Source organism: Paroedura picta, chromosome 5 (assembly GCF_049243985.1).
Source record: "Paroedura picta isolate Pp20150507F chromosome 5, Ppicta_v3.0, whole genome shotgun sequence".
Lineage (NCBI taxonomy): Eukaryota > Metazoa > Chordata > Lepidosauria > Squamata > Gekkonidae > Paroedura > Paroedura picta.
The window spans coordinates 95,271,307-95,288,457 of NC_135373.1; the positions used below are offsets into that span (position 1 = coordinate 95,271,307).

Here is a 17,151-nt window from a genome sequence, read left to right on the forward strand (position 1 = left end):
ATGAAAAATAATGTTTCAGCTCCAAGCCAAAATAATACATATATGGCTATGTGGATAAGTATGTCATAATCTATATACCCCCCCCCCCAAAAAAAAAGGTAATTTAAATATTCCCAAACAGTTCTAGGCACTTGGAAGAGAGAGGGAAGGTGCTACTTTTCATAGTCACTGTCAAACAGGTGCCCGTATGCATCTATAGCACTGCAGAAACTTGCACAAGTAGCTTTGACTAGCAAATACAGTGGGGCCATGATAGTTGTACAGTTCCTACCTCCAACTGTATGAAGAGTCGACATCTGCATGCAGACAGAATGAACATGGTACTACTTTATACAAATACCTACATCTGCTGGGAAGCACATAAAGGCTGCATAAGGAACATCTTTTGGACAAGAAGTGTAATGTGTACACAGGGATTAGCCTCAGACTTTTCATTGACAAAATTCATTAGAATTCTCTTACACAGGAACATGCCGGCTCTGCTTCAGATTAGGTAAATTACCTGACAAACCTTAATTACACCTTGGACACTCATGAAATAGTTCAATTAGCCATTGTCTGGCACTAAATGTAGAAAAAAGTACTTTCTGAAATACTGTTATTTTACCTTATCTAAATCCACATGGCAAATGTGCTATTAAAAGCAAATAATTTTAAATAACTGAATACATTGAGGACATTTCTCAACAATTCAAAGGCAGAGTTCGGCTTCCTTTCTAGTCTACAACTGTAATCCACTAGTAGTCTGGATGGATCTGGGAGCCACAGGAAATATCTCCATATAGATACTTCAGGCAAAAAAACATCCCTGGTCTTAAGCATAAAAATTCAGGGTGGGCAGAAGCCTGAATCCAGTTTCTTCACACATAATGCTCTTTAGCCTATCAGCCTACACCATCTAGGTCACAGCGTTCTAGAAGTTCAAAATAAGGCTCAGAAAGGTGCACCAAGGCCTTAGAGATGCTAACTGTTTCTAATCATGTAATAGATACCATTATTTTTTTTTAAAAAATCCACAAAAACACTCAAAAAATACAGAATATTACCAATCCCTCCCCTGCAAAAAACAAAGCACACACTTACCGGGAAAATCTTTTCCATCTGGGTAGTAGTACTCAGTGAATTCAATATGAATGGCTGGCATTTCTGGTGGGAGGTATAGAGACTTTTTATTGCAAGAAATAAGAGTTTTAGGAGAACGGCGATACTGATCTGCGGTAGAGACCTGAAAATCAAGATTCAGCATTAAGTGGTGATTCTCTGGAAACACAGTATAAATGATACTTCTCAATAGTGCTTGCCATAGAACACTGCAGAAATATTTTAAATATATTATGGATTCATTTTACATATCTTATTTCCTATACAGTTTTTGATTCATACACCCAACAATTCAAGGGGGGAAAGTGTATATTTTGCATGCAGAATACATTTTGGGCAAATATGTATCCCTGTTACATTTTTTTGTCAGAACGCAAACAGAAGTGGCTCGATAACTTTGGGGGTAATTTTCTACACTAGCCCATGAAACGTAATGGCTGCTGAAATAGCTCATACTTGTTTTTTAAAAGAACTTACTGAACCAGGGAAGCATATAGATGTTATGAAGAGCTACAACCAATCCTGACAATCTGAGATACATTTTCTACATATTGTTTCAACATGTAGGTGGGGGCGGGGGGAGTTCCTGCCATTCTTAACTGCCCAGAGCTGCAAAGAATGGGCGTTATAAAAATCCAAATAAATAAATTGAAAACAAAAATTCAAATTTTATACAGGAACTAAATTTGTGTGGCAAATTTATGCACAGGAGAAGGGATGAAACAAGAATATACCTCATGTGAAATAATGATTTTCATTAAATGCTGAGACACGATGCCATAAAAATATTGTAGGACATTTTAAATCCAATATATATTGGATTTTGGCTTGATGTGAAAATGTGCCCAGCAATATAAGCTGTAAAAGTCTTTTTCAGAGCACTGTCTATGGACTTCAAATCTAAAAGCAGAGATTCCACTAGCTCTTCATGCTTGAAGCCTTGACAGCAAGAAGCTTCATAGCGACACAGACATCATCACATGTACATCAAGACAGAAAAGAACTATCAGAATCAATTTGTGCTGGAATATACCTGATAAATGTTAACATCTGCAAGCCTAACCACAACAGGGCTGGACATTAGTTTAGCCTTGGATTGCTGAGAGGATACAGGAGGTGGCTTATTGCTTCCTTGAGGTATCTGTTCCTTGCCTATAGAAAACAGAAGGTATAAAAACCACATGCCAGATGCAGTTGTTCTAAGACTACCATCCATCTCCATTCTTGTACTATCAGATTTTTCGGAAAGAACTCAAATGAAAATTAAAACTCATTATTTTACAAAATATAATGGACAACTACTGTCATCTGGAGGTGTACACCTGCCAAAATTGTGCAAGTTTTGGATTATCACATTTCTTTTCCTGCATTAGCATCCAAGCATCATTAAACTACTTTCATAGTCACAAGTGGTTATAATTGAACTTAAGTTTTAATGAAAGATGGCAAAGGTAGAATAAGCAGCCAGGTATTCCTAATGCCATTACAGTTGTGTTTGTATTCAGTTATGAGCCACTTTAATTGAACATATTAAGACAGGGATGAAGGAGATTTTTTTTCTCATACAAGTCAATAATGTACACAATAATATACCTGCTTGTGCATGTTGTGGGGACCCATGAGAAGGGGATTTATCAGGAGAATCTACATTATGATCCTTCACAGCCTGCTTCAGCAATTCAACATTGCTTTTGAATTCCTGTAATAATTCTTCTGCCCATCCACTTCTAGTTTTGGTGGCCTCACTATAATGCATCCAATGGCTGCAACTATCACCTACAAATATCACATATAAATTACTAATTGATAAACAAAAAGCATTTTTACATTACTTATTATTAAATATATTACATATATAAATTAGTAGCCTATAAACAAAATGTTTTTGTAATATACTAATTTAAAACAATCTGTATCATAAATAAAACCAAACTGGGGTGGTGGGAGGAGTTGGGACTCATTGTCTACCTGACTGGCCATCCGTCCAATCAATGTCCAGTTAGGTAGGCTGTCATGCCCTTGTCTGCATCCCCCTCCAATGTCTTCCATGTGGAAGAAGTGCCAGCTCACTCTACTGACTGACTGAAAGTGAGCAGAAATGGGGGGGGGGGTTCAGACTGTTGGCCAAGGTGAGGGGGGGGAGTTCCTGCCAGTGCTCAGTTTATAAAAATCTTCCTTCTCTCTCTCTAGAGCCCCAATGCACATATTTGGTTGGGTTGAGGCTGGGGGGGGGAGCAGAGTTGTGAACTGTGGGTCGCACCCTATTCTCTCTTCGTTAAGCATTGATGATCAGAACCTGTGTGTTACATCATTTAAAACCACGTTATCAGCCTTGGCTGGAAGAGCTGATTTGGGTTTTCTGTTCTATTAGAGAAGTTACACAGCTATCTTGATATTTTCAATATTGATATTGCTGCTATTATTTTGATGTTTTAAGGGGGATGTTATGGGTATATTGTGATTTCTGATTTTATACTGTAAGCTGCCACAAAATGACATTTGCCGAGTGGTAGGGTAAAAATTGAAGTATCAATAAATATTTAGAATCATAGTTGGAAAGGACCTCCAGGGTAATCTACTCCAGCCTCCTGCAGAATGCTGAAGATTCACAACTACTTGTCCACCCACAGTGACCCCCAGTCCATGGCCCGATAATGCCCCCCCCCCAAAAAAAACCCCAGAATCCCTGGCTTGTCTGGCCTGGAGAAAATTCACTTCTTGACAAATGTAAGTGTTTGCAGACTGAGACATGTTGAGAATTATGTATACTGACAGAAATATTAACCTCATTCAACTACTTGACAGTCACATTATTCAAACTTTTTATATATACTATATTATTAAAAATATTAAAAGATTACAACTCAGCATTTATCATTACCTGCTTTATGAAAAGGGTAATAGTCTACTGTCAGTTGGCTGAAGGACAGCTGCATGGCTCCTCCTGAAATACGCCTGTTTGCAACTGTAAAACAATTATTTGCTAAACATAATTTTAGGGAGAAGACAGAACAGATACCAAAATATCAATATTAACAAAAATGCCCATCAATATACATTTCTAGCAATCTTTGTAGAAAATAGATGTATCTAATTAGCTTAATTAGGCAAATGTTGTATTATTTATTTATTTAATTGTATTTGTATACCACCCTCCCCTAAGACTCAGGGAGGTTCACCTAGAACGTAACAGAACAATACATTAATCTGATTGAATATAATAAAAAACATAATAACAAAAAACATAGAATAACGTTCTAAAAGTGAACAATATAACAGGCTCATAGCTGGTGGATCACTGAGGCTAGATGTTCCAGGACCAAGTAGTTTGGCTTGGTGACGGTGGTACAAGGCCAGCTGCGTTACTGTTGTGACCTGGGCATCCATGGAAAGGGAGGCATCCAGGATCATGCCCAGGTTCCTAGCAGAGTGAGCCAATGATAGTTGCCCTCCATCCAAGTTGGGCAGACATGCTTCCTTGCTTGGACCCTTTCTGCCCAGTCACAGGACTTCCATCTTTGAAGGATTGAGCTTCAGGCAACTCTGCTTGAGCCACCTCATCACGGTTTTCAGGCAGCTGGCTAATTCATATTCCGTCTCTGCCATGGAAGCTCACTGGGCTTAGGTCATTCACACATTTCCAAGTCTAACCTACCTCACAGGGTAGTTACAGTGAGGATTAAACAGAAGCAGCCACAATATAGTTGTAAGCCACTTTAGTGCTCCACTGGGGACAGAAATGGAGCATAAATATCTATATAAATAAGGAATCATTTAAGCTTTCTGAGCATTTAATATTTTCAATCCTTTTGTGTTCACATTATACCAAACACCTATGAAACACGTACAGCAATAATTAACTAAAGATGCCTTTACCAACTGTCAACCAAAGCATCTTTCCTTCTCCCCTTAAGAGAGTTCAAGTGTCTGTAATTAGGGCTTAGTTGCAGCAGATTCTCATTATCATCCCAAGGCCAGTTCTCTGCCTGGCTAGCTATTTATGCAAAAACCCTGAGTATTTGTGATGTGTGTATATGTGTGTGTGTGTGGAGGAGGGGGGGGGGTAGATCAGCAAAGGAAATGTTTGTAGTACTAAAGCAAGACATCTTCATTTACCTTTTTCCTTAGCATTAATATCATCACATATATGCAGGTCCAAATGGGAAATGACTAGATGATAAGAAGTTTCCTTAACATCAAAACTATTGAATAGTTTCACAATTGCATCATTATGATCAACAGCTGCTGAGGACTGCTGTGTTTTCGACTGCTGAGAACTGGGCACAGCAGTGGAACTCTGGAAACAAACATATAGATTTAAACAGACTTCATCATCAGGATAAAGCATTTAAACATCTAAAAGTGAAAAGAAGTCCAATACATACATTACACTTAGGTATTAAAGAAAGTTGCCTTCATCAAAGTTTCATATAGTAGTTGCTATTCAAATCAATAATAAAATATTGGCAGTGCTAAGGCAGTGCTGTACAGAACAAGAAGCTTCACTCAATCTACTTTAACTGTCTTAGAATCATAGAATCATAGAATCATAGAGTTGGAAGGGGCCATACAGGCCATCTAGTCCAACCCCCTGCTCAACGCAGGATTAGTCCTAAGCATCCTAAAGCATCCAAGAAAAGTGTGTATCCAACCTTTACTTGAAGACTTCCAGTGAGGGGGAGCTCACCACCTCCTTAGGCAGCCTATTCCACTGCTGAACTACTCTGACTGTGAAAAACTTTTTCCTGATATCTAGCCTATATCGTTGTACTTGAAGTTTAAACCCATTACTGCGTGTCCTCTCCTCTGCAGCCAGCAGAAACAGCATCCTGCCCTCCTCCAAGTGACAACCTTTCAAATACTTAAAGAGGGCTATCATGTCCCCTCTCAACCTCCTTTTCTCCAGGCTGAACATTCCCAAGTCCCTCAACCTATCTTCATAGGGCTTGGTCCCTTGGCCCCAGATCATCTTCGTCGCTCTCCTCTGTACCCTTTCAATTTTATCTACGTCCTTCTTGAAGTGAGGCCTCCAGAACTGCACACAGTACTCCAGGTGGGGTCTGACCAGTGCCGTATACAATGGGACTATGACATCTTGTGATTTTGATGTGATGCCTCTGTTGATACAGCCCAAAATGGCATTTGCCTTTTTTACCGCTGCATCACACTGCCTGCTCATGTTTAGTTTACAATCCACAAGTACCCCAAGGTCTCGTTCACACACAGTGTTACCTAGAAGCATATCCCCCATCCAGTAGGCATGCTTTTCATTTTTCTGACCCAGATGCAGAACTTTACACTTATCTTTATTAAATTGCATCTTGTTCTCATTTGCCCATTTTTCCATTGTGTTCAGATCTCGTTGAACTCTGTCTCTATCTTCCGGAGTATTTGCCAGTCCTCCCAATTTGGTGTCATCTGCAAACTTGATGAGTAGTCCCTCCACCCCCTCATCTAGATCATTAATAAATATGTTAAAAAGTACCGGGCCGAGCACCGAGCCCTGAGGTACCCCGCTACTCACCTCTCTCCAGTCTGATGAAACACCATTGACAACAACTCTTTGAGTGCGGTTCTCTAACCAATTCCCTATCCACCTAACTATCTGAAAATCCAGATTGCAGTCCTTCAACTTATCCATCAGAACATCATGGGGAACCTTGTCAAAAGCTTTACTAAAATCCAAGTAAATGACATCAACCGAATTTCCCCGATCCAGCAAATTTTCCCCGATCTTCATACAAGGCTGACAGCCATATGCTGTTAACAGTCTATAAGGATAACCTTGCATGTGCTCCAAATACATAAAACCACGCTTTTTGTATAAATAATTTTTCAAATGTTTATCACACTTTTCTGAGGATCCTTTGCCCAATGCTGGGCTACTATGACAAGAATGTGGATAGGTATACAAAATACCAGATACAAAATCACAGGAAGTAGAATAAAATTGGTCCATTTAAAAATATCAGCGTTTTTTGCGGCCTCTTAGGATAAACATATCTGTTGAACACTAAGTCATACTGTTAAAAAGGAGAAGGAATACTACAATCACATTAAAAACTTAATACAAACATTAAAGCCCTTCATAGAACATCTAGCTAAACCTCTGATACCTAAAAATCTTTGTGTGGCTCTGGCCTTTAAAGAGTTACCCTTATTCTTCTTCAAGAAATTTAAGATCTGTGACTTAACTCTGTGCCAGATTGCAGTGATAGGATACTCATTTTTTTCCTGCCTATTCACTAATAAACCTGTCCAACATTTGGCTATCTTGACCTACATATAGCTTCCTTTCTATGATGTAGGACAAAAATGGGTAGCATCCCCATTACTGTTGTCACACTAGAATGATATAAATTGTGTTGCTATCTTTAGATGCAGTCCAATAAAGTATTAAACACAAGGTGCACTAAAATCAGTGGGATTGAAATTAACTCGTTTAACTCTGACTGAGTCAATGAGATGCATCATTGGTGTGGGCTCATTTGTATCCTCTATATATTAAAACACAATAACCAAATAAGCTTACCGGTGTGGATTCAGTAGCAAGGCTTTTTCTCTGTTCAGCTGATTTTTCTATTGCTTCACTAAGGGATTTTGCATACTGTACCATAGCTTTCAACTGGGAATCAGTTAAAACCCATAACAAGTCATCCAGTATTAGAATCAGTTTGGATGCTACAACGTTGCAATCCTTTAACTGCAGGGGTAAAGAGAGATTTTTTGGAAGTTAACAACTTGTGATTTTAATATTAAGCCAAAAGTTTGATGAATGCTAAAACAAAACATTAACAATGTTTAACACCAGTAAAGTGGAATCTTTATTCTCAGTAACTATTGTGCCTTTATGCCTCCTGCTGGCCATGGCTAAGAGAGACTTTTCATTAACAGTATAAAATAACAATAAAGGCAAGTCTGAATTTCCATCTTCTCTTATACTATATAAATATTGTTTTGGGAAAACAAATCTAAAGAAGTAGTCCATCTGTGCTGCAGGAATTTCATATTAAGTATAATTAATTTAGAGGTAAAGTAATGCCTCTGTTTATATATATATTGCACTTTTCCATAGACATCCTTAAGACAACTAACGAAGCAACTAAGGGTAATCATCCTTGCCATGGAGTCATAATCTGATAGCAACTTGAGACCTAGCCACCTCATTCAGCAACTAGTGCTAGTTGGCTCATAGACAAATGGAGGACTGGCCTTTCTGACAGGTGAGGCTTTGATAGTTGCTCCTCCTTATACCCATAGAAAATAGTTTCAAGTTCAGCCAGGTATCAGCAGGCCAAATGAACATACCTGCACATAGTGGTCTATACATTTGCCCTTACTAGTGCCCTGTCCTATTAGTGACATCATGCTGTGTTTCAGAGATGCTGGGCCAAGTCTCTCTTTCTCTTCAGCATGGAGTTGGACATTAAAAGAGGCTTAATGGGAAGACATGGATTCCAGTGCCCTTTCCCAGAAACTGAAAGGGAGGAGACTGTGAGAACTGATTCACACATTACGAAGCTCACGTGGTGGGCATGTGTACTGTCAATAGACATCATCTGGTGTTGGAAACTTCATTCCTGAATATGGATGGGCCCAATGCAGGTTGGGAACATGGTGGAGGAGGACTTTTCCCTTTGCACATTGCTCTCGTGGGAGTTGCTATTTGCCCCATTGTGAAAACTTTCATGCAGTCCTCAGAATGTTTACGTTTCCACAGAGGTACAAGTAGGGACTCTCCCTCTTCTTGTGCTTCATGGTCCTAATCCCTAATGCGTGGGAATTGAGTTCCCAACATAGAATTCTCAGTACATGTCTAGTTGTGACTCCAAGTGTTTGCCAAGTGAGCTTTCAAATGTTCAAATTGGTCTCAAGTCAGCAGGGTATAAGTGCAGACAGAAGAACGAACGGTGGGAGGAAAATCTTATTCCAGAGTAAGTCCAAAAGGTCAAGTGATAGACTTACATGTGTTATATAACCACACAATAGAACAGCCTCATCCTCATGCCAAACTGATCTGATGGGAAGCATGCTGTGTATGACTTCTGCTTTTGAACCTATCAACAGACTTCCATTTTCACGAACAGTATAAAACATTGCAGCAGAGTAGTATTCAACATTACCCTTCTTTTAAGTGTGACCCTAATTTTGGACTGGTTAGTTATCAGGCGAACTGGTGCACTCATGATTTCATGCTGAGAGCTTTGGATTGCATCTGCTTCTATTCTGATCATCTGCCAGTTGATTTCTTTAAATGTCAACACCTAAAAAAACCCATAGATTAGGAACCAATATAAAGGTATACATGAAGTAAATAATGTGATACAGACTCGTACGTTTACTTGTTATTAAGCAATTGGGTAGATTCTGTCAACCACACATCAACATGTAGCAGATTTCACAGAAGCTTGAAAAATCCTAATATAAGAATAGCTGTTATTTTAAAGTGCTCAAGTGTATACAAAATATACATAAAACTGAAGATGGAAAAATATTAGTTAAAAATAATACATAGAAGTGCCATGAAGTTTTTGAAACCAGCTTATTGCAAATATAAGGTGGATTTACCTCTCCACGCTGACACTCTTGTATACGAGTGAATTTAAGGTCACCATGCTCCCAGTTTGCATTGACACTATATATTCTCAGCTGAGAAAGTTCAAATGAAGCATTGAAAGCTTTTGCTCCAATTCGGATTATAATGGAGTTTACAGAAACAGATATTCCTTCTACCACTTTTTCAGCAAAACCGTATTCACTGAAGAAATAAAATGCAGGCATTTCCATCAGAATTTTACAATACTGTTATATAATAACTAACTATAAACACAGTATGTGCAATTCAAAGGAAACTTACAAAATAACCTAAACATCGTTCAGTGCAAAACAAAATGGACTATCCCACAGAAATCAGAGCTAGGGTCTAAGCAAGCCAAGGATCAAGTCATGGGAAAACTGCCATCTTAACAGGGTTGCCAACAGCCTGCAAGAATAGTTCCCTGCCTTATTGAAGGTTTAATGAGATGTTATTTATTTATCGGTGATACTTCCATGCTATAAAAACTTCACCTGCTCACTTTCACATATTAAGCATCTATTAAAGGGATAGGGCGTGTTTTCTCCATGTTATTGGGAACCCTACACTGGCATTCTGGAAATGCCAATGGTGAGTTGTATTTGTGTACTCCCTAGTTTATCCTGGGCTTCAATCCTATAATCCTATAAATGGGAGAGGTGATATGAAGATAAGTAACCACCGGACTGGTCATCAGAAGGCTTTCTGAGTTCCTATACATCTCACTGCAACTCCACTCCTCAGAACCAGATTATCAATTTAGTGCAATATTAACATAAAAATCTTGCATCCTGACTATATCACAGCATACATTCCATCCCAATTTTATTAAATTTAAATAGCAACTGACCTTTGTCCTGATGCAGTTGCAATAGGCGATGGCCCATTAGGGGCACGTGGCTCTTCACATGTACTCATTTCCATTATTACTTTATCCAATGACTTTAGATATACAAAATAAATTTGGGACATATTTGTTAACTGATTATATTAAGGCATCTCACATAATTATAAAAGAAACATTAACAAAATCTGAAAGTTGTCAAAATGTCTCAAGACTAATTTGATGTATTTAATTAAACAATTATAAAATCAAATCAAATGTATTAAATATTATATGTTGCACATTAGTCCTATTAAAATCATCTGTAGTCTGACTTGGTCAAACTCTAAAAACCCTAAGAATCACAACACTTAACAACAAATCTAAAATTTAATTTCTCTGTAGTGTACTTGAAGTGTAGTTAGTGATCGACAGATTTTTTTTCTCGGTAACAGAAAGAAGAATCAGAAGACTACCTTCCAAGCATTTATCAGGAAAATCCTAAACAATGACCTTGGGCTTGTCACAGCCCTGATAGTGCTGTTCTGAACAAGCAGTCCTGTCATAGCTTTCTCAGCCTTACCTACATCATCAGGTGCCGGGGGTGGGGGGAAGCCACTTTGAGACTTCTTCTGATAGGGAAAAGTGGGGTATGAAAACCAACCTTCTTCAATATAAGCCCAAACCCAACATTTTACTTTAGCTGAGAACATTTCTAACAACAGTGACTGCCTTAAGATTTTGTACTATAAAGTACCAATCCCCAACCTGTGGGCTGCAGACCACATGTGGTCTGTCGACTAATTGGAGGTGGGCCACAAAGGATGCCTTCCCCCCCTCCCGGCCCTTTACTTCATCCTCCCAGCCCTTCGGGTGTCATTGTCTCCCATCACTCCCAGATGGGACTATCTCGTTGCAGAGAAACAAGCTCAGGGTTCCCATTGATTTGTCATTGTCATGAGTTAAAATTTCCATGAAAATAAAATGTTCCTTATGTTCATTGTTGTGGTGTGTCTGTATCTTATTTTGAAGGGATGTTTAAACATTACCATAGCGATCAGAGAGCGTTAGGGCAGTGGTTGAGAGTAGAGGAGTAAATTACCCCTCCCCACCGGGCCTCAGTAAATTGTCAAGCGTTGAGTGGTCCCCGGTGATAAAAAGGTTGGGGACCACTGCGGTCTCCTCAAAATGACACTGTTTGCCCATGAAAATATATTTGAAACTGTAAGCACAGATATTTTGGAAAGAAATGGTTCTTTTCAGCACACAATTGGGGCAGCCATTATTCTTTCAAAACACTCATATAAAGATGTTTCTACAAGGCTAATTTTTTAGATGGAAGGGCAGGAATTTCAGCTAAACAAAAACTACTTAAGAAAAGCAAAACCGTGTTCTATGACCCAATTACACCTTAGCACACTGCATTCCATGAATGTCAACTGTATAATCAAGGTCAATATCAACTACGCAAATGAAATAAATATATTATATTAAAGAACAATCTGACTTCCTGATATGATCTGATCAGCTGGAACAATCAGCTTCTGTAGCAATGCCAATTATGCAAATTTAGTTTCAGAAAACTCATGTGTGAGGGAAGTGATCTCCTTAATGAACTTAAAATTAACACAGCTCAGCCTGCATGACACTCATCTCACCAAGCACTGCTATTCCAGGTCATAACATATATGTCTTCAGAATGATATGTCAAATAGTTCCAATCAGCCAGTTCTAACAGCAGGAGACTGCATTTGACTACACTTTAAGTGTTTTAACCTCTCAAAAGCAGTAACAGCAGAGAAAATGGCACACAAGGAACCACAGTTCTATTGGGCAAAGTTTGAGAAATTAAACATAGTTGTTATGCAACTGCCTTAAGGCTTGAAACATGACAAGTATCATAGGGTCAATGAGGTAGTGCAGAAAAATTTCCAAATACAGATTTTCTGAAGATATACGGAAAAAAAATTCAGTTCCCTTTACATAAATACAATTTGTTATCTACAACTGTCAGGGCTGTTAAGCTGCAAGTTAATTATGGTAGAAAGGCTAAATGTGGGATATGAAGCATGGACAAACCCAGTACTTGTACATCGTTCAGGCTTGCACACAGTGTATTTTCCTTTATTGCTAACATTTTAAGCATTTTCCTAGGAAAATTTCCAAGAAAACCCACATCACCACTTGGGAACAAAATACTACTGCACTACATGCACACGCACACACAAACACATGTTGCTAATGAATCATATCTCAAGTGAATTTGGACTCATGAAAATAATACTCTTTGGATCTTCATATTTAGTGTCATAGCACAACAGTAAAATGTCACTAAAATGTGTAAAATGAATTTCAAACTCACCAAACTGATTGGATGTGTTTTCAATTTTGTCCATGGTATCTGCAAGGTAATGAAACAATACCAATTTAAAAAGGAAATAAATAGTATTCACCCACCTGTTTAGAAAGCATATGCAGCAAAATTGACATCTCATATCACATATACCAGCTATATACCATATTTGCCAGTGTATAAGATGACTGGGCGTATAAGACGACCCTCAACATTTCTACTCAAAATACAGTACTATGGGCCACTATGGGCAACTATGTCTATCCCAACTGAAGTGCACCCGGCGTATAAGACGACCCCCGCACTTGGAAGCATGTTTTTCAGGGGGGGAAAGTAGTCTTATACGCCAGCAAATACTGTATATCAGCTACATATGCCATGGTACTAGAACAAGCTCACTGGCATCCTATTTGTTTCTGGATCAATTTTAAGTGCCAGTCTTTGTAGGCTGGAACAGGCTGTCTGGAGGAATGTTTTATGTTCTTGCCCATTCTCTATCAATCAAGGTCCTGCTTTGTCTCCTTCCTTTTTCTGAGGTGAAGCTACGGCATCCCAACTCTGAAATGCCTTCCCCTTGTATTTTCACCTGATGCTAGATTTATTGACTCATGAGTACTGGGTAAAGATGGATGCATTCTCCTAGGTTTTTAGGGAAATACTTCCCCTAAAAGCCCAAAAGAATAAATATAACTGCTTCTTGTAACAGCAGCTTTCAACACAACTCATTTAAGCTGAACAAATTATTATTTTTCACTTCATAAATATTTTGAATTTTTAAAATACAATACAGAGAAAAATCGGTATTCATCCCTGTTCTAGAATAATCACTTACTCTAATAGATGCTTTATTGCAAAATACTTTGTTGATGGCAAGCCATGTGGGAAGATCCAGCATATTCTGAAGCACTTCTTCATCAAGCTCTAGATTGGTTAGTTGTCCTTCACCTTTAAGAGTACTCAAGTTGATTTTATCAGGTGACAAATTTTTGGTGAACCTAAAAGAAACTATATATTAATATTGCAGTTACTTCACCATAACAGAAAACAGAACCTATCCCGGGCTATTTTAAACAATTTCACAATGAATACAAATAAACATTTCTTATCTCTTCTTTTTTATATATGTATATGTATATAAGCACACCATAAAGCAATGATCCTTCTAGCAATTAATACAAGCATGTAAGAAATCATTTTTAATGAAAACATAACTCAAAGAATATTTCCCCTCTGTGAAAGATAGCTTTGGAAAATGTCTATAACGAATAATATCCATACAAATGTTTCAGCTGAATTCTTGTCTCTTGCCTATAATAGGAACCTGCAATTCACATTTGAATACAGTTCTACCATTCTTCTCAAGCCTAAGCCTTCAAAGGACCATTTTACATGACCTTTAAATACCCAATAGCAGAAAATGCAAAAACTTTAACCCCTATGCAACAAGGTGTAATAGGAGCTGTAAACAAAGGGGAGACTGGTGAGTTTAACCTTATAGAACCTGATAGTATCGGTAACATTTTGTCCTCCAATAACATCCTCTTATCTCATTGTGTGATTTCAAGCACATGCAAGTCCAACTCACATCAGCAAACCTTGCCCAAAGTATCTTATGCTGACCTTGGATTATAACAGAGTTCCATTAAGGAAGATTTTAAGTTTCTTCACAACAAATGCAAGATTAAAAAGATATCCAAGTCTAAATTCTCTTCTTAAATTGAGTTTTAAGCCAGATTGTGATCTCTAGTTACAGATCTTAGTGATGCAAGAGAGCAGCCAAGATGATTAGTTGCTTGAAGTACCTTCCCTATGAGGAAAGTCTGAAAACCTGTTCAGTTAAGAGAAATGACTTAAGGTAGTCATGATGAAGGTTTATAAAATTAATGCATGGGATGGAGAGAGGTGACGAAGGGCTTTTTCTCCCTCTCCTAAAATACTAAACTCAAGTTCAACCAATGAAGCTGATAGCGGTAGATTTAAAGAAGAAGTACCTCTTTATACAAGTGATTAAAACATGGAAAGTGGTATGCTAGAATAGCTAGAGCACTGGTCCATAACAAGCTTATTCTTATGAAGGTTATCTTACAAACATTTGCTACTTGTTGGGTTTTATAAGAATGACAATACCCAGTTTTTTCACAATCCAATGGACTGATTTTCCCATCTTCTCAAGACTCACAATACCGCTTTAACATCTAACTGAAAATCATGCAGCAAGGCTTTCTGAAAAACTTTCCCCAGCAATTTTCAATTGCATTGGAAAGGGTTCTACAGTAACTCTTATTGCTTGACTGCTTTGTCATCTGTAAGAGCTGCAGAGCCAATATTATTTTCTCCAAGAGGAAAAAATATTACAAGAACTGGCATCCTGCTTGAAAGGAATATTAAGCCAGAAGGAGCAGGCATATAGGAAGTTATTTAGGCAAGCGTAATAATTAACTCTCTCTAATGCTAATTAAATAACTTTAGCTGAGGAAAGCTCCCCTAGTCCCCAATATGCTGCAATTATTTGGTACTGGAATTAATTTTCCTGAATAGAATCTTCCTGAAGTCACTATCTGTGGAAGGACAGTCATTTATGGAAAAAATAGATATTGATAAACCTGATGCTGCTCCAGGTTATTAATTTCAACCAAAGGAAAGCAGGTTGGAGGAAAAGCATGTATGAATCCACTTCAAAAATGAACTGCTGACCACCCATGAAACAAAAGGATGCGTTAATCAGGGCAGACTGGCCATTACAGCCACCAGCTCTTTTCCAGGTGAGCTGACGGCTAGCCCAGGGGCAAGGAGACTGACTCAGGTGAGACATAACCACAAAGTTGAGTCATGTGGGGATGATGGCCCTGACAAAATGGCGGGGATTAGAACTAGGCGGGTGGGCAAGGATTCTGCCTTTATGCCCAGCAGTGCCTCATTTCCTCCTTGTCTTTACATTAGGGGATGGGCCCCTTTTTCAGGGCTGTTATAGCCTCCATGTTTGCTCCTGACATTAATACAGAAAAAAAAGTACAACAGATATGTGACAAAAACATGGAGAAAGTTTGGTGACTAACAGGAGAGTACTAGGAGGAGGAAGCACTGGTGAATTCTACATAGGCCGAGGTAGACTTTAATGTGAAAGAAACAGGAGCACCAGGAAGGAACACAGGTGCAGAAGTGCACCAACCACAGAACAAATGCAAAAGCAAAGTTAAGAGTAAAATACTAAGAAACACAGGAACCGTGAACATGATTCACAAAGAAAAATTAAACTAAGAAACAGATAGCAAGAACATAGACAGCAAGAACAGTCAGAATTCTAGAGAAGGAACATGATTCTTTATAAACCCCCAAACATTTTCTTATTTCAAATGATAGGATATCTTTATGTATAATATACACAGTTATTAGGAATATACTAAATATATTCTAAGTCAACAATTTCATCTATGGTATCTCTTAGTACAATAAAAAATCATAGGGTAAAGACTGAGTTGTGGAACTAAAAACTAGCTATTTATTTAATTAGAAGATGTTAATCCCTTTCCTGAGTGGGGCTATAACACAAGTCTGAAGGGGAAACAAGGACATAACAAAAATAGGCAATGAATGAATACAAATAGCCAACTGGATATAAGAGGAAAGCCGATTAACCTTCCTGAAGTACAGATATGCAGTAATCCTGCCAAGGTCTCATTACAAGATCTTATGGAAAGTAACAACTTTGTTTTGTCTAAACCAAGACACTATTGTTTTTAAGCAATCTACAGGAAAGCTGAAATAATATACATGAGTACATTAATAACCTCATAGGTTACAGAAATAGTTACAGCAAACCAGACTAATCTACTAAATCCTAAAATTTACAGAAAATGTGCATAATGAAGTAATTGGCATGTTCCCTAAAGAAAATAAGTTTATTCTGACCCAAAATGCCTAAGCAACAGTTCTAGCCAAGTGAATAATGTAAACATGGTAACCATGTAGGGATGCCAGCCCTCAAGGGGTACCTGGGGATCCCTCGGAATACTTATGATGGGTTCTATGTCACTATACCCCAGTGATGCCTGTCCTAACCAGGAGCCATACCTCAAATCTCCAGGAGTTTCACAATGTGGAGCTGGCAAGCTTAGCTCACTCTAACAGTGTGGTGTACGTGTTACACATGCATTAAAAAAAACTGAATGAAAATTTAAGACTAATTAGTCTTGTTAATAATACTATTACAATCTGATGGATTTACCCACACTTTTGAGCACACCATTCACAAGAAACAAAATGAGTTTCACATGGTATTGATCATGTATAGAAGCCAAT

General features: G+C 38.2%; 1 protein-coding gene across 5 annotated transcripts in view; it reads right to left on the reverse strand.

The window, feature by feature from the left end:
- The window catches only part of BLTP3B (bridge-like lipid transfer protein family member 3B), a 45,305-nt gene that overhangs the window by 21,243 nt on the left and 6,911 nt on the right, over positions 1–17,151 (reverse strand). For 4 of the 5 annotated variants that reach the window (XR_013231293.1, XM_077339162.1, XM_077339161.1 and 1 more), the window contains exons 2-12: positions 13,685–13,847; positions 12,862–12,900; positions 10,527–10,618; positions 9,670–9,859; positions 9,225–9,365; positions 7,634–7,804; positions 5,218–5,398; positions 3,983–4,066; positions 2,695–2,877; positions 2,135–2,253; positions 1,084–1,225 (exon numbers count right to left, since the gene is read on the reverse strand). Coding sequence is in view for 4 of the 5 variants with exons in the window: in XM_077339161.1 (XP_077195276.1) it covers positions 1,084–1,225; positions 2,135–2,253; positions 2,695–2,877; positions 3,983–4,066; positions 5,218–5,398; positions 7,634–7,804; positions 9,225–9,365; positions 9,670–9,859; positions 10,527–10,618; positions 12,862–12,900; positions 13,685–13,847 (1,505 nt within the window). In the remaining variant the exon portion in view is untranslated. Of the gene's footprint in view, positions 1–1,083; positions 1,226–2,134; positions 2,254–2,694; positions 2,878–3,982; positions 4,067–5,217; positions 5,399–7,633; positions 7,805–9,224; positions 9,366–9,669; positions 9,860–10,526; positions 10,619–12,861; positions 12,901–13,684; positions 13,858–17,151 lie in introns of all 5 variants that reach the window. The other variant, XM_077339163.1, reaches the window with a different exon arrangement.